We start from the raw sequence: 24964 nt of genomic DNA, 5'->3' as shown, positions 1-24964 counted from the left end.
AATCTAGTCATGTATCTTATTGCTATTTGTGGGAATATACTGTGCACAAATTGGCTGCTATTTTTTCCTTACATTGCAACAGTGACTACCCTCAAAAGCAGCTAATTGGCTGTGAAGTGTTTTGGAATGTCTTGAGCATGAAAGGCACAATATCAATGCAAGTTTTCTTGTGTGTGAATTTTTGTGCATATCAAGGTGAAAAATGTTAATGCTGGGAAATTAAAGGCTTTCCATTTTTGAAACCTAGCATCATCGCACTATGGGAGTACCTTCACCGCACGACTGCAGCAGTTCAAGAAAGCGGCTCATCGCCACCTTCTCAACGGCAATTAGGGATGGGCAATAAATGCTGGCCTTGCCAGCGATGCCCACATCCTAGGAGCGAAATTTAAAAAAAAGTCAGCACCCTTAGCCTTGATTTCAAAATTCCCATCCTTGTTTTCAAATCCCTCCATGGTCTCGCCCCTCCCTATCTCTCTAATCTCCTCCAGCCCCACAACCCCCCCCTCCTCTCCCCCCGAGATATCTGCGCTCCTCTAATTCTGCCCTCTTGAGCATTCCTGATTATAATCGCTCAACCATTGGTGGCCATGCCTTCTGTTGCCTAGGCCCTAAGCTCTGGAATTCCCAGCCTAAACCGCTTCGCCTCACTACTTCTCTTTCCTCCTTTAAGACGCTCCTTAAAACCTACCTCTTTTACCAATTTTGGTCACCTGCCCTAATTTCTGCTTATGTGGCTTGGTGTCAAATTTTTGTCTTCTAATACGCCTAGGAAGCACCTTGGGACGTTTTACTATGTTAAAGGTGCTATATAAATACAAGTTGTTGTTCCAGATTAGGTATGTAATGTGTATATATACCTTAAGGGAGAGAACTACTTTTTACAGCTCCTGTATACTGTAGTACCGGCAGTGACCACACCTGTATATAAACCCTGAGTAGTGATCTGTAAAGTTAGTTCTAGAGTAACCCTCATTCAGTAAACACCTGTTGAATCGTTCCCTGCAGTCTGTTGTCTGATTATTGAAGGACACAACATTAAGATACACGGACATAACAAGGTATAATATGGTTACATGTAGAGCAAAGCTCCATCTGCACTGTGCCAACAAAGTCTCAGCCCTTTCTCCCCTATGGTGGCATTTTTCATTTTCCACACCAAATATCCAGAGCTCTGAGTTAGTTTGCCAATTGGTGTGAAAGGAGGTATACTTAAAAACCTGAAAGAGACTTCCATCTTTCACGTAGGTCCCTTACAACCATTAGAGAGAGAATAATTTCATCAGATCGGTCTTGTTGGATTTGAACCCATGTTGGTGATGTTAGGCCAGTGTACAACACAGACCCGTTTCATTTAAAAACAAAAGTTAGATAGATGTAGGAATTTATGTTACAACTGGTGCAACAGGAGACAGACATTCTGCAAGTGCAGAAGGAAAACAATAGATGTCCTAAATCCTATTCCTCATCTATAAATCCCTTCATGGTCTTGCCCCACCCTATCTCTGCAATAATCTCCTGCCCTACATTCCCTCCTGAACACTCTGTCCACCCTCGCCTCCAGCAAGTGTGAGGAGCTCATATACTTCTTTGTCATCGAGATAGAGATCATCTATTCAGCTGCCTATGCTGCCTCCCCTTCTTGCCCACCAAGCCAAACTCCATGTTTCGTTTTACCCCTTGTGCTCCCTGAGCTCATTTCATCCATTAGACCCACTTCCTGATCCCAAAATCCCATTTGCAGTAAACTGTTGACCACACAACTTTCCTTCCTGGCTCCCATGCTAGCTGACATTGTAAATGGTTCTCTCTCTTCAGGCACAGCCCTCTTCCTTTTCAAAACCACCACCATTATCCCATGACCCTGACTCTTCTGTCTTTGCAAAGTGCCACCCCCATCTCCAACCTTGCTTTCCTCTCAAAAGTCTTTTGAATGTGTTGTCGCCCCCTGCATGAATACCCTTCTCTTTTGCAGCTCCCTGTTAGAATCCCTCCGCTCAGGTTTCCGCCCCTCCCACACCATTGAAATCACCCTAGCTAAGGTCACAAACGAACTTATCTGTTATTGTCACCCTGCTGCATTATCCCTCCTCGGTCTCCCTGCAGCCTTTAGATATAATTGGCTACACCATCCTTTTCCAACATGCCTTTTTTGTCCAGTTCGGTGGGACTGCCATATGTGCTTCTATTCTTACCTATCCGATCATAGCCAAAGCTTCTCTTCCCACCCCTGCACCATCACCTCGGGAGTCCCCAAAGGATCCATACTTGGTCCCCTGCGCTTCATCTACATGCTGCTCCTTGCTGACACTATCTGCAGACATGGGGCCAGCTTCCACATGCATGCTGATGACACTACCTCTATCTCTCCTCCACCTCTCTAAATCCCTCCACTGCCTCTGTACTGTCAGATAACTTGCCCAACATCCAGTCTTGGATGAGCTGCATTTTTCTCCAGCTAAACATTGGGAAGACCACAGCTATTGCCTTTGGCACCTGCCACAAACTCTATACTCTTGCCACCAATTTCACATCTTCCCTGGGCACTGTCTAAGACTCAACCAAATTGCTCAATATCCTATTTAACCCTGAGCTGAATTTCCGATTGCATAACCCCTTCATTACTAAGATCGCCTACTTCCATCTTCACAACATTGACCACCTCCGGGCCACCTCAGCCCAACTTCCCTTAAAACCCTGATCCGTGCCTATGGCACCTTCTACTTAACTATTTCAGTGCTCTTCTGGTTAGCAACTATTTCAGTGCTCTTCTAGTTAGCAACTATTTCAGTGCTCTTCTAGTTAGCAACTATTTCAGTGCTCTTCTAGTTAGCAACTATTTCAGTGCTCTTCTAGTTAGCAACTATTTCAGTGCTCTTCTAGTTAGCATCCCATCCTTCACCCTTTCAGCTTCAGCTCATCCAAAAAGGCTGCAGGGAGACTGAGGAGGGATAATGCAGCCTGTATCCTATCCAGCACCAAGCCCTCCTTGTCCGTCATCCCCATACTGGCTGAACTACATCGTCTCCCAGTGCCTCAAATTTAAAATTCTCATCCTTGTGTTTAAATCCCCCATGGCTTTGCTCTTCCCTATCTCTGAAACCTCCTCCAGTGCTATAATGTGCTCCTGAAATCTCGTTTCTCAATCTGGTCTCTTGCATACTCCCCTCCCTTTGTTCCCACCATTGGCAGCCTTGCTTTTAGCTGCCTGGTGCTATGTTCTGGAATTTCCTCCATAAACCTTTTCACCTCCTTCTCCTCTTAAAACCCACCTCTTTGACCAAGCTTTTGCTCCCCCCCCCCCACCCAAGTAGTTCCTTTGACTCAGCGTCTATTTCCCCCCCATATGGCTCTGTGAGGTGCCCTTGTTTTTAGATGTGAACATAGGAACAGGAGTAGGCCATTCAGCTCCTCAAGCCTGTTCCACCATCTAATGAGATCGTGGTTGATCTGTATTCTAACTCCATCCACCCACATTGGCTCCATATCCTTTAATACCCTTGGCTAGCAACAATCTGGGATTTAAAATTATTAATTGAGCTAGCATATACTACTTATTGTGGGAGAGAATTCCACACTTCATAATCATAATCAACTTTATTGTCATTGTTAGTGCACAAGTGCGGTACAACGAAATGTAGGCTTGCGGCTCCCGTTTGCCCATTGCGTGAAGACGTGTTTCCTAACTTTTCTCCTGGCTCTGATTTGAAGGTTATGTCCCCTTGTCCTAGACTCCCCCACCAGCAGAAAAAGTTTTTCTCTATCTACCCTATCGAGTCCTTTCGAGTCCTTTCAAAACCCTAAAAACCTCAATCAAATTACCCCTTAACCTTCTATATTCCAGGGAAAACAAGCTTTGTTTATGTAATCTCCCCTCAATTTCACCCTTGGAGCCCTGATAACATTCTAGTGAATCTCCTTCCGAGGTCAGTATATCCTTTCTAAGGTGCAGTGCCCAGAACTTTACCCATCACTCTAGATGATGTCTAACCAGTATTTTGTATAGCTGTAGCAAAACTTCCCCTTTTTATATTCTAGTCCTCTAGTTTTAAAGGCTAACATTCCATTAGCCTTTTTGATTATTTTTTGTACCTGACTGATCTGTGTACATGGACCCCAAATCTCTTTGGACCTCCACTGTTCCTAGCTTTTCACCATTGGAAAAATACTCTGATCCAATCTTTGTTGGTTCAAAAAAGATGACCTCAAATTTACTTGTGATGAAATCCATCTGCCACGGTTTCACCCACTCACTTAATCTATCAATGTCTCTTTGTAATTTTACGCTCCCAACTACTCTACTTACTATGGCACTAATCCTTGTGTCTTCTGCAAACTTGGATATATGGCTCTCTATTGTGTTATCTAAATCATTAATAAATAGTGTGAATAGTTGCGGCCCCAGCACAGATTCTTGTGGTACACCACTAGTCACTTCCTTCCAATTTGAGTACATGCCCATTATCCTTACTCTTTTTATCTTCTACTGCCTAACCAGGTCAATAATTTGCCTTCAATTTCAGCTAACTGTCTCTTATGTGGAACCTTATCAAATGCCTTCTGGAAGCCCATGTAAACTACATCCATAGACATTTCCTCAGTCTACTACTTGAATTACTTCCTCAAATAATTCAGTTAGGTTCATTAGACATGACCTACCCTTTAAAAATCCATGTTGGCTCTCTCTAATCGGCTCAAATTTCTCTCAATGCTCAGTCACTCTGCCCTTAACTATAGATTCCAATAACTTGCCCACAACAGATGTTAGAGTAACAGTTCTATAATTTCCTGGTTTCATGCTCTTCTTTCTTAAAGGCGCTCTATAAATGCAAATTGGTGTTCCTCTTCATCCTCCAACTCAGGACTTCCGTGCATTCCCTGTCGCTTGCCCACCATTAATGGCAGAGGCTTCAGCTATCTTGGGCCTACTACATTCTCTCTCTCTCTCTCTCTCTCTCTCTCAAAACCTTTTTATAGATCCATCTCTTTGATCTTTCTGTATTCTGGCTCAGTGTCCATTTTTCTCATACCTATTTGTGAAGTGCTGTGGGATGTTTCTTTATCATCTGAGTATGGAAAAAGTGGGATAGAAAAAGACAGATCAAGTATTTTTGGTGTATGGAAGTAATAGTAAAGTTAAAGGGAGAAGAGTGACTAGGAATTTACTATATGCTGCATATGCAAAACATAGCTGTTCATAGAAAGACAAGGGGCAAGATTTCTGAAATGTTAAGTGGTAATGAGGGATTGAACACTTGGAAGGTTCTGCTAGATTGAAAATTACCCACTTTTCAAATGGGATGACAAAACCTACCCAAGAAACGCCAGACCCATCAGTCCCATATCAATAATGGAGGAGAGCGAAAGTTTAGTTTTTAATTTAAATTAACGACTTGGATTCAGAAATATGTGATGCCAAGCTAGGAGAAGTAGTTGAATCTGAGGATTTAGTCCAGGAATTCTAAAATTAGTTAGACAAAACATGCAAATACTGTAGTCAGGATGATGGCAGTTGAAATTTAATATAAGACCATAAGCTGTTCACCCCATTGAGCATATTTTGCCATTTTGTTATCCATGGCAGTTATATTTCTTGCCTTCCAATTTCTTGCCCCCCCCCCCCTCTATATCCCTTAGTACCTTTACTTCCCAATGAAGTAGTTACCTGCTTTTTAAACACCTCAATTGATTCTGCATTGGGAGAAGACAATATATGGCTTATAAAGTATAGTAGAAAGAAATGAACAGCATAAGTACTTTATGAATTGTGTTAAAATAGCTATTGACAAAATTGAGAGAGTTCCCAGAGTATTGGTGGACTTGGCGCTCATCATGTCCAATCACTGTGAAGCAGCATTTAACAAAGCAAATAGAATGCTGAACTCTATATAGCCAAAACAGTCGAATGCAACTTGGAGGAAATTATGCTTATATTGTACAGTATTCTAGTCACACTGCACTTTGAATACTGTGTTCAGTTCTGGTCACCAATTCACAAGGGAGACATTCTAGCTGCAACAAAAAGCCATGCGACTGAATGCTAGAACACAAGATGGTTATGAGAAAAAATTGAAAAGTGTGGGAAAGAATTTTGTGCTGTTGTGTTTAGTGTCTGGAGCTGATCTCTTTTCCAGATTCCATTTTGTCCCCTGTTGCACACCCTTGTATTCATCCTAGTGTCTCCCCACAGGAGTTGTAGAGTTTCTTTTTCGTCCTTCACTTTACACAAAATATACTGCACAGAAACAGCCCATTCGGCCCACCTATGTATTGTTTTGTTAATCCATTTAAGGTTGCGTTTGTTTAGTCTATGTTTGCTAATCCTAGAATATGTATTTATCCTGCATGTTCAGCATTATGCTTTTAAAGGTACTCCATTATCATTGGAAGCCTTGAGCAATCCCCCATGATTAATAAAATATCTGTATATATCTCTGCTGGTTCTCAGTAGTGCTGAACCCCAGATTGTGATGAACTTAATTGGCCTCTAATCATTATTACACAAGGGCACCATAACAACACTTCCCTGTAATGTGGATCCCTTAATTGCCATTACAAGTCATACCTGGCTTGCGTTACCTCTGGTGACTTTCTTAGTGCAGGAGATCATAAGAATTAGGAGCAAGAATAGGCCATACGGCCCTTCGAGCCTGCTCCACCATGCAATAAGATCATGGCTGATCTTCGAACTCGCTCTACTTTCCCGCCCGATCCCCATATCCCTTGATTTCCCCATGAGTCCAAAAATCTATATCTCAGCCTTGAATATACTCAACGACTCCGCATCCACAGCCCTTTGGGGTAGAGCATTCCAAAGATTCACACCCCTCTGAGTGAAGAAATTCCTCCTTTTATCTCAGTCTTAAATGGCCGGCCTCTTATCCTGAGACTATGCCCCCTAGTTCTAGACTCTCCAGTCAGGGGAAACCACCTCTCAGCATCTACCCTGTCAATCCCCCTCAGAATCTTACATGCTTCAATGAGATCACCTCTCATTCTTCTATATAAGCCTACTCAATCTCTCCTCCCATAGAACAACCCTCTCATCCCAGGAATCAATCTAGTGAACCTTCATTGCACCTCCTCTAAGGCATGTATGTCCTTTCTCGGATAAGGAGACCAAAACTGTGCACAGTACTCCAGGTGTGGTCTCACCAAAACCATTGTAGTAAGACTTCCTTGCTCTTGTACTCCAACTCCTTTGCAATAAAGGCCAACATGCCATTTGCTTTTCTAATTGCTTGCTGTACCTGCATGCTGACTTTCCATGTTTCCTGTACGAGGACACCTAAATCTCTCTCTACCAATATTTAATAGTTTCTCACCATTTAAAAAATATTCTGTTTTTCTATTCTTCCTACCAAAGTGAATAACCCCACATTTCCCAACATTGTACTCCATCTGTCACCTTATTGCCCACTCACTTAACCTTTCTATATCCCTTTGCAGGCTCTTTGTCTCCTCACAGCTTACTTTCCCACCTAGCTTTGTATCGTCAACAAATTTGGATACATTGCACTCAGTCCCTTCATCGAAGTCATTAATATAGATTGTAAATAGCTGAGGCCCAAGCACTGATTCTTGCGGCACCCCACTTGTTACAGCCTGCCAACTGCAAAATGACCCGTTTATCCCTACTCTCTGTTTTCTGTCCATTAACCAATCCTCTATCCATGCTAATATATTACCCCCAACCCCATGAACCCTGATCTTGTGTAGCAACCTTTTATGTGGCACCTTTTTTTTATGTTTGTTCCTGGGATGTGGGCGTCGCTGGCAAGGCCAGCATTTATTGCTCATCCCTAATTGCCCTTGAGAAGGTGGTGGTGAGCTGCCTTCTTGAATCGCTGCAGTCCTTGTGAAGGTACTCCCACAGTGCTGTTAGGGAGGGAGTTCCAGGATTTCGACCCAGCAATGATGAAGGGACAGCAGTATATTTCTAAGTCAGGATGGTGTGTAACTTGGAGGAAAACTTGCACATGATACTTTTCCTATACACCTGCTGCCCTTGTCCTTCTAGGTGGTAGAGGTCGTGGATTTGGGAGGTGCTGCCGAAGAAGCCTTGGCGAGTTGCTGCAGTGCATCTTGTAGATGGTACAAACTGCAGCCATGGTGCGCCGGTGGTGCAGGGAGTGAATGTTTAAGGTGGTGGATGGAATGCCAATCAAGCGGGCTGCTTTGTCCTGGATGGTGTCGAGCTTGTGTGTTGTTGGAGCTACACTCGTCCAGGCAAGTGGAGAGTATTCCATTACACTCCTGACTTGTGCTTTGTAGATGGTGGAAAGGGTTTGGGGAGTCAGGAGGCGAGACACTCGCCGCAGAATACTCAGCCTCTGACCTGCTCTTGTAGCCACAGTATTTAAGTGGCTGGTCCAGTTAAGTTTCTGGTCAATGGTGACCCCCAGGATTTTGATGGTGGGGGATTCGGCGATGGTAATGCCGTTGAATGTCAAGGGGTGGTTATTAGACCCTCACTTGTTGGAGATAGTCATTGCCTGGCACTTGTGTGGCGCGAATGTTACTTGCCACTTCTCAGCCCAAGCCTGAATGTCATCCAGGTCTTGCTGCATTCGGGCATGGACTGCTTCATTACCTGAGGAGTTGCGAATGGAACTGAAAACGGCAATCATCAGCAAACATCCCCATTTCTGACCCTATGATGGAGAGAAGGTCATTGATGAAGCAGCTGAAGATGGTCGGGTCTAGGACACTGCCCTGAGGAACTCCTGCAGTGATTTCATGGGGCTGCTAACAACCACAATCCTATACCTTTGTGCTAGGTATGATTCCAGCCAGTGGAGAGTTTTCCCCCTGATTCCCATTGACTTCAGTTTTGCTAGAGCTCCTTGATGCCACACTCGGTCAAATGCTGCCTTGATGTCAAGGACAGTAACTCTCGCCTCCCCTCTGGAATTCAACTCTTTGTCCATGTTTTGACCAAGGCTGTAACGAGGTCTGGAGTCGAGTGTTCCTGGCAGAACCCATACTGAGCATCAGTGAGCAGGTTATTGGTGAGTAAGTGCCGCTTGATAGCACTGTCGACGACACTTTCCATCACTTTGCTGATGATTGAGAGTAGACTGATGGGGCGATAATTGGCCGGATTGGATTTATCCTGCTTTTTGTGAACAGGACATACCTGGACAGTTTTCCACATTGTCGGCTAGATGCCAGTGTTGTAGCTGTACTGGAACAGCTTGGCTAGAGGCGCGGCTAGTTCTGGAGCACAAGTCTTCTATTGTCGGGGCTCACAGCCTTTGCTGTAGCCAGTGCGCGCAGCCATTTCTTGATATCACATGGAGTGAATCGAATTGGCTGAAGACTGGCTTCTGTGATGATGGGGACCTCAGGAGGAGGCCGATATGGATCATCCACTCGGCACTTCTGGCTGAAGATGGTTACAAACACTTCAGCCTTGTCTTTTGCACTCGTGCTAGGCTCCGTCATTATTGAGGATGGGGATATCCCTGGAGCCTCCTCCTCCTCCTGTTAGTTGTTTAATTGTCCACCACCACTCACGACTGGATGTGGCAGGGCTGCAGATCTTTGATCTGATCTGTTGGTTGTGGGATCGCTTAGCTCTGTCTATAGCATGCTGCTTCCGCTGTTTAGCATGCATGTAGTCCTGTGTTGCAGCTTCCCCAGGTTGGCACCTCATTTTTAAGTACACCTGGTGCTGCTCCTGGCATGCTCTTCTACACTCGTTGTTGAACCAGGGTTGGTCCCCTAGCTTGGTGGTAATGGTAGAGTGAGGGGTATGCTGGGCCATGAGGTTACAGATTGTGGTAGAATACAATTCTGCTGCTGCTGATGGCCCACAGCACCTCATGGGTGCCCAGTTTTGAGCTGCTAGATCTGTTCTGAATCTATCCCATTTAGCACGGTGCTAGTGCCACACAACAACTTATCGAATGCCTTTTGGAAATCCAAACATTCTACATCCACTGGTTCTCCTTTGTCTACCCTGCTAGTTACATCCTCAAAAAATTCTAATAACTTTGTTAAGCACTATTTCCTTTTCATAAAACCATGTTGACTCTGCCTAGTCATGTTATGATTTTCTAAGTGCCCTGATACCACTTCCTTAACAATGGATTCCAGCATTCTTCTGACGACTGATGTCAGGCTAACTGGCCTTCAGTTCTCTGTTTTCTCTCTCGCTCCTTTCTTGAATAGCGGGGTTACATTTGCTACCTTCAATCCGCTGGGACCATTCCTGAATCTAGGGAATTTTAGAAGTAAACAACCAATGCATCCATTATCTCTGCTGCCACCTCTTTTAGAACCCTAGAATGTAGGCCATCAGGTCCAGGGGATTTGTCAGTTTTTAGTCCCATTAGTTTCTCAAGTACTTTTTCTCCACTGATAATTAGTTTAAGTTCCTCACTCTTATTAGCCCCTTGGTTCCCCACTATTTTTGGTATGTGTTTTGTGAAGACAGATACAAAATATTTGTTTAAAGCCTCTACTATTTCCTTATTCCCCATTATAATTTCACCTGTCTCAGCCTCTAAGGGACCAATGCTTATTTTTGCTACTCTCTTCCTTTTTACATACTTGTAGAAGCTCCTACAATCTGTTTTTATATTTCTTACTAGTTTACTCTCGTATTCTATTTTCTCCCTTTTTATAATTTTTTTTTGGTCATCCTTTGCTGTTTTCTAAAGCTTTCCCAATCCTCAGGCTTACTACTATTCTTCGCAACATTATAAGCCTCTTCTTTTAATCTAATACTATCCTTAACCTCTTTAGTTGGCCACGGATGGATCACTTTTCCCATGGAGTTTTTATTTCTCAGTGGAATGTATATTGGAAATTTTGGAATATTTCGTTAAATATTTGCCACATTTGTTTGCCATCGTGAAGCATTCATGCATGGATTAGGGGTTACGGGGAGAGGGCAGGGAAGTGGACGTGAGTCTAGATTCGGATCAGCCATGATCCTATTGAATGGCCGAGCAGGCCCGAGGGGCCGTATGACCTACTCCTGCTCCTACTTCTTATGTTCCTAACATGCACAGGTTTACTCATTGTAAATTGGAAAGTGGTTCAGATTCCAATTCAGTTGGTTGGAATCTTCCATTAAATAAACTTCCTGTCTCCACATGCTGTTATCTCTTCCCAGAGTATGCTTATTCTTCTTCTGAAGCCGACCACATGCCTGTAGTGCGAGCATGATCCTTTCTCTATTTAAAAATGCCCAAAGTTTCTTGTAGCTTTTCACAGCCCTTGGCGTTTTCTTTAACCTCCCAGTCATCTTTGAAATAGAGCTACCTCAGCCTCTAACTATTCTTTCTTTCCTGAATGTTCCATAACTTTTGAGTGTTCTGCTCCTTTCCATGCTTTTGCTATTCCTATTACATTGTGGTTCCCTACTGCCATAACAGCCTTGCCGTCAGGGATTTTATTTGAAATGCTTCGAGTATTCATTTGTTATCTTTCTCACAGAGCTTCTTGTACTAATGACATATTAAAAAAAACCTGCTGTGCTGATAATCAAAAGTAACAGTCCCCCACACCCTTCAGTTAGGGAAAGAAAAATCTAAATTTTACACTTGCATTGGCACTTTGCTCATCCTTGCAGTGTTCTTCCCTTCTCGCAAACTCGAGGTTTGCATTTGGATATGTGGCCTTCTCCGCAGGAGTCTCTCTCTTTGCTGTTTTCCACCGATTTGTGTTTGCTTCTCTTAATGCTGCTCTGAAACTGCCCACAGATACTATTGGAGGGAGAAATTCTTCAAAGACCATGCTGAAGAAACTTAAATTTGCCCCAACTGCTAATCGAGTTTGTCTCCCACTGCAAATTCTTTTTTGCAGTACCTGTATTGTGCTTTGGCAGTGTTGTGCCTGAATGGCTTTTGGATTTCTTTGCAGTTTGTGGGAACTGGCCCAAGAAACATCATCCATGTCGGTTGACTGGATGGTCTTGTTCTATTCGAGCACATTTGTACACTGTAGCATCCATTTTTAACAAATTTGTTAATGCTTAAGAACCATTAAAGAAAACTGGAACAAGCTGTTCTTTTACCTTGGAAATCGGTGTGAATGATGGTATTGTAATCATTAAAACCCTCTCTCTTTCCATGTGCCCTAAGGTGTCCCATTATATGGATTTTCATTTTATTTGCAAAATGTTCCTGGTTATGTTCTATATGTCTTGATTTCAAACAATTCAGCTGAACGTGTCTCCATTCAATTTAATGCTGAATTGTATCAGCTGACATAAAACAAAAGTAACTTAACATTTCAAACTGGAACTGCTATTTTAATATTGAAAGGGTTTGTGCTCGTACATAGAAATTACAACATGGAAACGGGCCATTCGGCCCAACCAAACTGTATTGGCATTTACCTAGCTTGTCCCTGTATCCCTTTAGCGACTTTTCATTCTTCCACCTAGCCAATATAATCTTAACAACGTTTTTGCCTCGATCACTGACCCTGGAAGTGAATTCCACAGCCTTCACAACTCTTTGTAAAGAGGTTTCTCATGCTCTCTCTTCAAAATCTGTTGCAATTAATCTTGTATTATATAGCCCCTTTTTCTTGACCTCCTAACTACTGGAAACAGTCTGCTTCCATCTACCTTGCCCCAACCTTCAATAATTTTAAACATTTTTCTATCATTTTGCTTTACATCTGCATTCTAAATAATAAAAAAAGGCCCCAATTTTTCAAGTCTGTCTTCATATTTGTATTTCCTTATATCAGGCAGCATCCTAGTAAATCTGTGTTATATCCTCTCTAAACCCTCAATACCCTTCCTATAATGTGGACCCCAATACTGCACACTGCACTGTAACTGCAGTCTTACATAAGAGCATAAGAATTGGGAGCAGAAGTAGGCCATATGGCCTTGCGAGCCTGCTCCGCCATTCACTAAGTTCATGGCTGACCTTCGACCTCACTCCACTTTCCCACCCGATCCCCATATTCCTTGATTCCCCATGAGTCCAAAAATATCTTACTAAGGTATTATATAGGCTCATCATTACCTCCTTGGTTTTTACATTCTAAACATCTTGTGATCGAACCTAAATTTCCATAGATTTTTTTTTACATCCTTCTCCACCTGAGGTGCTGCCTTTAAGGTCCTGTGACCCTGTACCACCAAAACTGCTCTTCCACAGCGCCGAGTCTACTCCCATTTAGAGTGTAATTATTGCTTTTTTTTAACAAAATGCATCACCTCCTACTTACTGACATTAAATTCCATCTGCCACTTTATAGCCCATTTCCCCCATCTTATCAGTATCCCTTTGCAGCTTCCTTTGGTCTTCCAAAGAATTAACTATACTTCCTATTTTTATATCATCTGCAAAATTCAACACTTCTTCCTCTAGGCCTATATCTGAATCAATTGATATAAACAGTGAGCAGAAGTGGCCCTAGAGCTGACCCTTGTGGGACACCACTGCCCACTTCCAACCACTCTGGAAATTTGCCTTTAATGCCTCTGTTTTCTCCCTTCTAACCGATTTTTAATCCAGTTTGTTATCCTCCTTCCCCCCCCCCCCCCCCACTAATTCTATACTCCTTAATTTTCTCTAGTAATCTCCTATGTAGTACAGGAAACTTTTTTTTATCCGGCACCGGCGTGGTGCCGGTTTATCAAAAAGTCCGGATTACAGAGAGGCATAATAAAAGGTACGAGAGCCCGGTACACACCAACAGATCCAGGCGTCCCTGTTGCTTAGCAACAGGTGCAGGAACCCCGGTTACACAGCCATAGATCCAGGAACGGCCACTAATATGAAGTAAAACTTACCTGAACCTACTCCTGAATTTTGCCGGTTAACAGAGATATCCGGTTATTTAGGTGCCGGTAAATCGAGAGTTTCCTGTACCTTGCCAAAAGCTGTCCTAATGTCCATGCACGCCATGACCACTGTATTTCCTCCCTATGCCATGCCTGTTCTCTAGTCAAACAATTTTATGTGGTTTGTAAAACACAATTCTCCCTTTTCTCCCTTTTGAAATCTGTCCTGGCTCCTCCGACTATTTTCTCTTCATCTATACATGTGTTAATTTCATCTCTAATTGAAGACTCTTAAAATTTCCCCTACCACAGATGGTAAGGCTTGTAATTACCTGGATTAGCGCTGCCTCCTTTTTTAAAAATAATGGGTACTACATTGGCCATTCTCCAGTCCTCTAGCATATGTCCACTAGCATATGGCAAAATTCAGGAGTAGGTTCAGGTAAGTTTTACTTCATATGCCCACATTTGTCAGTGCCCTGAAATATAATTTCCTCCCTCAGGATCCAAGGATGCATCTCGTCAGTCCCTGGCACTTTGTCTTCCTTTAGTTTAACTAACTTATCTAGAATTTTCCTTTTATTCAACATAATATTGCTCATCTCGCTCTCAGCCACTCCAGCATTCATTTGCTCTCTGACATCCTTCTCTTTACTTGACACAGTTTTAACAAAATTCAAACTCCAATTTAAAAGTTTCTCTCCTGTGAAATTAAAAGTTTTTAATTTCATTTTAGACATTTGTGGTGGTTTTAAGCCAAATAGAAAAGCATTTTTTTTAACAGTTTGCTCTCGCTTCCAAAATGAATAATGGCCCAAATCTAGAAGATTAACATTAAATTATGTGACCGGATAACGTTTTGATTCTTAATGTATCAAATCGAGGAATAATGTTCCTGCTTGCTGAGCATAACTAGGTCTAGCCATCCAGTAGTGTAAAATAAATAACCTTATCCACGAAGCTGGAAGGGTTAAATAATGCAATATTCTGACACAACTTGTTTCAAGTGATTCTACATTTATATATGGTTACCAGTTTACTTAAGTACTCCTGAATTCTATTTACCAATAGTCTGTAGTTTCAAACGGTTCACTTAAAAATTGTGCATTGGTCATAACTGTTTGCAATGACTAATCTGGTTATGGTCATTGTATTTGGGAAATGTAATAATCACACAAAATATCTTGAACTGGCTGTTTAACAAAAGAAACACTACCTGTTCATATTTCTTTATCAATTCCCACACAAAAAAAAGCAATGGTCAAGGTTAAAAATTGCTGTGGAAATTCCAACTGCAGGGTCTGGCTTTTTGACTACTGTCTGGAAGAATCTTTGAAGACTTCCTTAGATTAGCACTGATTTCATTTATATTTTTACATTAAAAAAAAATGTTTATTTAGTACAGGTGGTAGTACTGAAGACTGTAAAAGCATCTGTACAACATTGTTCCAGTAATGTGAGCTGTTTAAATCTAAGGGCTGCAGGCTTGACCACAAATGACATACAACAGGACTGATTTTACCCACATCAGGCCTGGCTTGACCACCTCAAGCAATAGTGCCTCTTCTCTGCAGCTAAGTCCCCCCTTTCCAGAATCATTATGGAGGACAATCTTGAACTCCTCTATCCACCACAAACTACCTGTTTCAACCTCTCTTCCAACTCCCACAATCTTTATCTCCAGTGCCAAGTGCAAGTTCTTTAACTCCAAAATTGGCTATCCATTGCTGGCTTAAACAGCTCTTGTCCACTGCCTCACCCTCCTGACCACACTGTAACTTCTTCCCATCTCCCTTTCAACCCCCATCAGACTCATCATTTCCTTGTTAGCCTACCCCTACTTTTTTCTATGACCCCCGTCCCCTAGCCTTAGCTCTTGATAACTCATCTGCCACCCCTTGGTCCAGTGGTTGTTGACATTGCCAAAAGTTCCCTTTTGAAATTATTCCCATTCTCCTCAAACTGCCATCATTGCCTTCTCCTTTCACATGGTCCCCCCCCCCCCACACTTAAAAAGGCTCATCTACGACTCTCTGTCTTCTCCAATTATTCCCCCATCTCTAACTTCCCCTTCTTCTCAAAATTGTTGAAAGTGTACTCACAACCCAGGCCTTCCACCACTCTCTGTATGAATCCTGTTATTATCATTTGTCATACATTCAACACTGGGACTGCCATGGTTATAGCCACCAAATTATGGAATTTGTGAGAATAGTGCTTTATATCTCCTCAACAACTCCCCATTCATCAGTGGCCTACATCCATGACACTGGCTTACTGTGGTTCTGTCCTTCTACCAATATAGCCAGATCATCTCCTACAATGGGCTCTTCTCTCATCCTTGCACAAGTTGCCTCCAGCATGTCCTAATGTTCCATCTCATCTGCATGCTGCCTCTCAATGACATAGAATCATATAAATTAATGGCACAGAAGTAGGCCATTTGGCCCATCGTGTCCGTGCCGGCTGAAAAAGAGCTATCCAGCCTAATCCCACTTTCCAGCTCTTGGTCCGTAGCCTTGTAGGTTACAGCACCTCAAGTTCATATCCAAGTACTTTTTAAATGTGATGAGGTTTTCTGCCTCCCTTTCAGGCAGTGAGTTCCAGACTCCACCACCCTCTGGGTGAATAAAGTTCTCCTCAACTTCCCTCTAATCTTTCTACCAATTACTTTAAATCTATGCCCCCCTGGTTATTGACCTCTCTGCTAGGGGAAATAAGTCCTTCCTATCCATTCTATCGAGGCCCCTCATAATTTTATACACCTCAATCAAGTCTCCCCTCAACTTCCTCTGTTCCAAAGAAAACAACCCCAGCCTATCCAATCTTTCCACATAGCTAAAATTCTCCAGTCCTGGCAACATCCTCATAAATCTCCTCTGTACCCTCTCTAGTGCAATCACATCTTTTCTGCAATGTGGTGACTGGAACTGTACACAGTACTCTAGCTGTGGCCTAACTAGTGTTTTATACAGTTCACGCATAACCTCCCTATTCTTATATTCTATGCCTCGACTAATAAAGGAAAGTATCCCCTATGCCTTCTTAACCACCTTATCTACCTGTCCTGCTACCTTCAGGGATCTGTGGACATGCACTCCAAGGTCCCTCTGTTCCTCTACACTTCTCAGTACCATTTATTGTGTATTCCCTTACCTTGTTAGCCCTCTCCAAATGCATTACCTCACACTTCTCCGGATTGAATTCCATTTGCCACTTTTCTGCCCAACTGACCAGTCCATTGATATCTTCCTGCAGTCTACCGCTTTCTCTCTCACAAAAATTGGCCGTGTGGTTGATCGTATCATCTGCCAACTTCTTAATCATGCCCCCTACATTAAAGTCTAAATCATTGATATATATACCACAAAAAGCAAGGGTCCCAGGACTGAACCCTGCGGAACCCCACTGGAAGCAGCCTTCCAGTCACAAAGACACGTGTCGACCTGCCACTGAGCCACTTTTGGATCCAACTTGCCGCTTTTACTCTTCTGGCCAGTCTGCCATGTGGGACCTGGTCAAAAGCCTTGCTAAAATCCATGAAGACTACATCAACCCTCCTTGTTACCCCTTCAAACAATTCAGTCAGTTTAGTCAGACACGACCTTCCCTTAACAAAGCCATGCTGACTGCCCTTGATTAATCCGTGCCTTTCTAAATGACGATTAATACTGTCCCTCAGGATTTTTTCCAATAACTTGCCCACCACTGAGGTTAGGCTGATTGGCCTGTAATTACTTGGTCTATCCCGTTCTCCCTTTTTAAACAATGGTACAACATTGGCAATCTTCCAGTCCTCTGGCACCACACCTGTAGCCAGAGCGGATTGAAAAAGGATGGTCAGAGCCTCCACTATTTCGTCCCTTGCTTCTCTTAACAGCCTGGGATATATTTCATCTGGGCCTGGCGATTTTATCTACTTTCAAAGATGATAAATCCCCTAATACTTCCTCTTCCACTGTTTATCTCATCTAATATTTCACACTCCTCCTTAACTGCAATGTCTGCATCGTCCCTCTCTTTTGTGAAGACAGACGCAAAGTATTCATTAAGAACCATACCCACGTCTTCCGCTTCCATGCACGAGCTTCCTTTTTGGTCTCTAATAGGCCCTACTCTTTCTTTAGTTATCCTCTTGCTCTTTATGTATTTATAAAACATCTTTGTCGAGAGCTGGAAAGAGCAGTTTGACGGTCGAGAGCTGGAGTGACAGTTTGAAGGAGCGAGAGCTGGAGAGAGGACAGTTTGAAGGACGAGAGTTGGGGAGACAGTTTGAAGGATGAGAGCTGGAGCGGAACCCGGTTACCAGGACGCCAAGTTGGACAGCCAGGGGTAATGTGCAGGCCAGGTGTGTGGAAGAAACCGAGGGGAAACATCGAGAAAGACAGAGGGAACATCGAGAGAGAGGGGAAATATCGAGAGAGACCAAGATGGAAACATCGAGAAAGACTGAGGGGGCACTTTATTTATTTAATTTAATTAATTAATTAAATTAATTTAATTATAAGTTGTGAGCTCTTCACGATGCTCTCCCAGTGCGGCCACCCTGTAACCAGAGATTATTCTAGAAGCCTGGGTAGAAATATCAATGTAAATTACTGTAGAAATTACTTTTTTTACATTATTGCTTGTTCATTTTATCTGCTGTCTTTTTATGTCTCTTTATTTTATTTCTGCTTTATTTATATTTAAAGTATGTATGCGTGTATATGTCGGTATGTTTTTTTTGTGATGGCGCCGATGAAGATGGTTGCCGTCCTTGCGAGCTCCGTGCGTACCAGGCAGCTAAGTGTTCTTGCTGCTTGGTGCTCTCGGCTCGTCAAGAAAAAAGCATTTCACTGACTAGATTACACTTCTTGTATTTAGTTATGTGACCAATAAAATTGAAATTGAAATTCTTTGGTGGGTTTTCCTTGATTTTACTTGCCAATTTTTTTCATGCCCTTTCTTTGCTTTCATAATTTCCTTTTTAATTTCACCCTTGCACCTTCTATACTCCTCTAGGCTTTCTGCAGTATTTAGCTCTCGGTATCCGACATAAGCTCTTTTTTTGCCTTATCCTATCCTGTATGCCCCGTGACATCCAGGGGGCTCTAAATTTGAGAGTCGCACCCTTTTTCTTAGTGAGGGTTCAGAGCAAATATGTTCCCACAATCTCCTCCTTGAATGCACAAGCAAGGGGGAAGCTTCCCAAATATATGCCAGTGATTTCCAGCTTTATCTCTCCACCATCACCCTCAACTCAGTGGCTCAGAATTTCCTGAAATGGTGTAACAGTCAAGTTATGCCAAAATTTCTGCTGATCTTCCCATCGGTGAGTTGTGCCAAAATTTCTTGAGAATCTTGTTTAAGAAAATGAATTGTGGCAGTTGTTCAGTTTATAATGCAAATCATTCTGATGCCATAAAGATGCATTCAAAGATACAGGAAATATATTTTAGGTCTCGGGAGAAAAAAAAACTCTTAATCACCAGAAATATGAATTGGGTCCTGCTGCACCTAAAATTCTAGGTGTAAATTTACAGTCTCTTCAGAACTGGCATAAATTAACAAAATTTGCATGAGCTGCAGTTTTGCACGGGGTTTTGGCAGAGTTGAATTGGCATTAAAAAATCAAGTCTATTTGGGCGCAGCGTAAAAACGGGCATAAGTCACTTCCGCCTGAATTTCCTTGATCTTTTGCGCTGTACTTATGCCGTTGTTTCTGTGCGCGTTTTCAGGAAACTCCGGGGTCATTACTGCTGCTATTTTGTCCAGCTGCCTGTTCAAAATGCAGTTGTAGGTGACAAGACTGCTTGCTCACGCTAATTCTGATTCTGTGGGAACTTGGCATACTGTTTGACCCTGAGCATAACTTCAGTGCCCACATCCAGTCGATCATTAAGATCTTCCACCTGTCTCCACCTCTACTTCACCCCACTACTCTGAACCTCCAGGGTCACCTTCTCCAACACTCTGTTGACTTACTTCCCAAACTCCATTCAACACAAACTCTAACTTATCCAGAACGCCACCATCCACATCCTATCCAGCATTCTGTCTCACTCACCGTATATAGGTTTGATATGACGTGAGGAAAGAGGGAGTAAGTGGAGTTTCTTCCATACACACCTCAAAGTGTAGTGGTTACTGTGTCACCTGCATATCTGACCATGCAACAGGATAGATAATAATCTCCAGATAATTAATAATTACATTGCCCCTTCCCCCATGCTTAAGGGATAAGTACGTTCTGTAAAGTGGCTCATACTCTTAGCTGTATAAACAAAGGGAGCTAGCCACACACTCATTTGGTATTATTCAATCACTTTTCCATGCTCTGTTTTGTGCATCAAAGCTGCTTGTAAAGGACAGACAAATATATTTTAAATTTCTCCTATGACATCAAGTGCTGTACGTTGATAGAATGGGACCAGTGGAATGTGACTAGATTTTTCCCCATCTATCTCTGCAGGGAGAAAACTTGTGGGATATGCATGATGTCCCTCTAGTTTCCAAATTGTGTTGTATGTATATATAATAAAAGCTGTAGCTGATGATTATTGCTATGTCATTAAGTTAGGAGTTTTGTTACAGTGGTTCAGGATTCTGCTATGTAAATGATTGATGTTAATGATCCTTAAAGAATAAGGAATGTTTCATTGAAGCATATATTCTGTTAAAGTATTCCCCCAATGTCTTTTTAAAAATATTTATGAATTGCTAGTGACCAAATTTCCTTGAGTTTTGCTCCCTCACACACACCTGCCATTTTGGGTCTCCTTGATAACGGAGCCACTCTGTTGATGTCACTGATGGAGTGGAGCTGCCTACTTTTCAGATTGGCTTCATTCATAATAATAGGAGCTGCAATTTTAGACCGGCCTTGGAGCCAGTCCCAATTAGTTGGACCCTGCAAAGCATGTTCTAACAACTGTTGAAGATTGAGTTTTTTTTAATAATCATTATTTGAATCTAGTAAACACCCGATTCTTCTGCTGAATGTTTGCATTTTTGACTGTAGGCCAGAATATTTTATGTCTGCAAGGAACACAACTGTAATGTGACACTTGATAGTTGCTTTTAAATAGGATGATTGCCCCTTTTGTAAAAATGTTTTGCCAACCATTGAATGATGGGGAATACATTTCCTGTTGGTTGGCCTTTGAAGTGACGCTAGGGTATCCATGGCTTCCTCTGCTCACTTTGAGAGCAGCAAAGAAATAAATGGTTGCAGAAAAGAGAATTTTTGAGGGGGCGGATGAGAGAGGATGAATATAGATGCTTCAACTTTCCTGACTGATTCTACTCAGTACCCTTCCTCTCTAAGCTAATAGAATAGCATAATGCAACCGATCTAAATGTTAAGTTGAATATTTTGTGTTGAGATTGGCTGACACAACTATATTACTTCAAGACAATATGCTTGGCATGCAGCAGCAGAGGCATTTGAAATGAGTACTTTTAGAATTGACTTCATTTTTCCCAATGAATGGAATGCTATGAGTGAAAGGAAGACAGCTGATTGACAGATTTGAATTGCCAATCGTTTGGAGATTGGAGCGATAGTCGTCTTCTCTATCATGGAAGCCTCCACTGCACTTGTCCTTGGAGCTCCAACATGCTCCAAGGAAGAATGCAGAATTACAAAGATGTCTTATGCATTCTACTAGTGAACTCCTCCTGAAAACAAATACACAGCTTTGTCACATCCAGGTTTGATTACTCTGATGCTGTCCTTGCTGGGCTCCCATCCTTCACCCTCCATAAACTCTAACTTGTTCAAAACTTTGCGTGCATATCCTGTCATGCACACCCATCACCTTCCTCTTCCCTGACCTAATTTGGCTCCCACCACCCAATGAATTAAATTTTAAATTGTCATCCTTATCCATAAATCCCTCTTTGCCCTTACCCCGTTATAACTCTGCAATCTCCTCCAACCCTCTGATGTCAGCCTCCTGTGTATTGTCAGAACACTGGGATCGTTACACTGACGAGAATATTTATCAAGAGCACCAGACAAATCCTTAACCCCTCATCTTAACACTTTGTCAAAGAACCATCTGGGTGTAACACCCAGTCTATGCCTAGGAGTGATTTATGCCTAAATTTGACTCACTGAAATGTCTCGTATCAACCAGTTTGGATTATTTTAGCAGTTATACTACCAACTTTCCATTAGCAACTGAGTGAATTCATCTCTTTTTGACAAATCCTGTTTCATGAAGAAGCTGGACATTAAAGTCATGAACTAATAATTGCTTATAAACCTCAGTCATAATTAGCAGCACTTACATTGAGTATGCAAATTAGTAGTAGATACGGTTAGCTGACAAAATGAATGAGTTTACAAAGGCACTTCAGCTACATCATGATAATTTCATGATAATTCAGCATGAAGTTATTTCTAATGATCAATTTACAGTTGAGATCAATGGCTGAGATGGAGAAAGTTGGTGAGATTAATTTGGGGTTAGACTATTTGGATAGCTGACAAGTTAACAGCATTAGCTAGCCACTCTATTGCTTATATTAAAGTCGATATGCTTATAGAAAGCAATGTTTCCAGAACTTGTACAACTTTGTCCTCATTAGCTGGGTGTAGATGAACTGTTTTCCCTTGTCTTCCTATGGGATGATGCTGTTAGCCTTCTGAGATGTCAGATTAATGAACCTCCGTTTGTAGAGGTGTTATCCTTTCCTCTGCTCCTGGATAAATCCACCATATGCGCTGGTAGCTGTAGCTGAACTATGCTACCGGTACAGGTAGACTATCCTTTATCCGAACTTCCGAAAACCTCTAAAAACCGAAAGTTTTTTCGTTCAGCGTAAGTCGTGCGCACGACGCCGACCCCTGACCCCCCCGCCGACCCCCACCCCCGCCGACCCCCACCCCCGACAGATTTCCCAGTCTTATAAAATACCTTCTGAAATCCAAAATTTTCCGAAAACTGAAACATGGCTGGTCCCGAGGTTTTCGGATAAAGGATAGTCTACCTGTATGTTGGTTTCTGGGTCAGAAGATTACTCTTTAGGGCCAGTTTTTAGCCAGGGTGGACAACATAGGCACAGATTCTTTCAGTCATTGCACACTTCACCTTCATGAGTAGAAGTCCACCTGAGATTGTTCAGGAAGTTTGTCATGAGTTGCATGTTTTATAGTTATTTGTCTGCAGGGTGTGCATGAAGAGGTGTCCTTTCCCCCACTTTGTTTATTGGTGCAATTGTATCTGATGGGGCATCTTCTGGGGAGTTAAGGGTGGAGATGTTTATAGAATTCATCAGGTCCTGAGGCTCTACTGTCTTTTAGATCTTAGCTGGTGTAATTTGGGATTCTAGGTTTTAGAGTTGGCCTCCTTTAGGAGTGCACAGGCAGAAGGGAAAGGTTAACTAGATATTGCTCTGCTCTTTTTTTTTTGCTTTGTAGCCTACAAATTCTGTTGCTTTTCTGAGGTTTGTCACCTGATTTTTTTTTAGATTTGCAAATTTTCTGCTCTGAACATTAGTTTTTTAGTTTTTTCCCCCAGTTTAGCTGAGGAGTGTTTTTTCAGTGAATATTGGGCCTCCTCTGGCATGGATTACTGCCTCCAGTACGTCCGTTTTGTGCGCAAGACTTCTCTGGATATGGGGGAACTGTTTACTTGGCGATTCTCCTTTCAGGTCAGATTTGGTGATTTCCCACAACAGTGGGAGATACTGAATTTGCTGCAAATGAAAGCAGGCCAGAAATGTTGGGGGTCTCAAGGAAGGAAGGGGTCGAGGCTCCAATGGTGGGAGCAGAGGGAGCGTTTCACAATAGTTAAAATATTTATCTTTAAATATTTTTCAGACAAGATATTTACAGTTTTGTTTCTTGATACAGGTTCAGAGGCAGGTGCATCCAACCCTCTCAGCAAAAGAAGATGCCCTCTATTACATAGAAGAATTGATTCTTCAGTTATTAAATATGCTGTGTGTTGCACAACCTCGGACCGTTCAAGATGTAGAGGTAAGAGTGATGGTGTTTTGTATTTTTACTGATTAAAAATGAATTGCACCCATTAATAGTGTTTGTGTTCTGCACAATTTTGGGCTTGTGTTAATGATTAATTAGTTTACCGTGATTAACTTGTCAAATAAAAGAAAGGGGGAACTGATTTGTGACAGGTGATTAAACTGACGTGTGGAACACAATAATTGCCCTTATGGTAAGACTGGTACACGATGGCCAGATTGACTCTTAAGATCTGCTGCAATGTGACTTCCAATGTAAAATATAACACTCCTTGGGTTGGTTTTCTACTGGCAGTGATTGATGCATACCAGTACAACGTGGAAATGGACTATGATGATGACATATTGCATGTCATCTGCCCTTGAATATTTCTAATATTAAGTAGGCTGCAGCATTTGTTCTGAATCCAAGCAAGGTCTGCAGAACCTTGCATACATTTCTGAAGGTGCAGTAACTTGATCTGCAGAAATAAAGTACTCTAGTACTGTACTAATTGATCCTTGTATCCAATTCTCCACATCGTTCTCTGCTCAGCAACTTAGTAACTAATAGTATATTTACACTGCCAGACTGAATTCTCAATGGACTGTTTTTGAGCATTTAACTCCCTCGTGTTAGTCTGCTCTGAATTGCATACTCTAATTTCACATTGGTATAAGATGTTAAGGCAGATTTAATTCTAGTATGAGTTTAGAGCAAGTGCAATAGGAACTCAAATGTGAGATCTCTAAGATCAAGTTCAAATTAACATAAGAAACATAAGAAATAGGAGCAGGAGCAGGAGTAGGCCATTTGGCCCCTCGAGCCTGCTTCACCGTTCAATAAGATTATGGCTGATCTGATCTTGGCCTCAACTCCACTTTCCTGCCCGCTCCCCATAACCCTTGACTCCCCTGTAGCTCAAATATCTGTCTATCTCTGCTTTGAATATATTCAATGAATCCGCCTCCACAGCTCTTTGGGGTAGAGAATTCCAAAGATTCACGACCCTCGGAGAAGAAATTCCTATCATCTCAGTTTTAAATGGGCGACCCCTTATTCTGAAACTATGCCCCCTAGTTCTTGATTCCCCCACGAGGGGAAACATATTCCCTGCATCTACCCTGTCAAGCCCCTTCAGAATCTTATATGTTTCAATAAGATCACCTCTCATTCTTCTAAACTCTAATGAGTATAGGCCCAACCTGCTCAACCTTTCCTCATAAGACAACCCTTCCATCCCAGGAATC

At 42.3% G+C, this 24964-nt stretch overlaps 1 protein-coding gene across 1 annotated transcript in view; it reads left to right on the top strand.

The window, feature by feature from the left end:
- Positions 1–24964, top strand: part of sos2 (son of sevenless homolog 2 (Drosophila)) — a 111518-nt gene that overhangs the window by 14820 nt on the left and 71734 nt on the right. Inside the window, exon 2 of the mRNA XM_086003137.1 lies at positions 23604–23729. Coding sequence (XP_085859263.1) covers positions 23604–23729 — 126 coding nt within the window. The remainder of the gene's footprint in view (positions 1–23603; positions 23730–24964) is intronic.

The sequence above is a fragment of the Somniosus microcephalus genome, chromosome 12 (genome assembly GCF_052327205.1).
Source record: "Somniosus microcephalus isolate GS21.2 chromosome 12, FLI_Smic_1.0, whole genome shotgun sequence".
Classification (NCBI taxonomy): domain Eukaryota; kingdom Metazoa; phylum Chordata; class Chondrichthyes; order Squaliformes; family Somniosidae; genus Somniosus; species Somniosus microcephalus.
The sequence above is the reverse complement of the archived record's forward strand: the minus strand, read 5'-3'. Positions and strand labels throughout refer to the sequence as shown.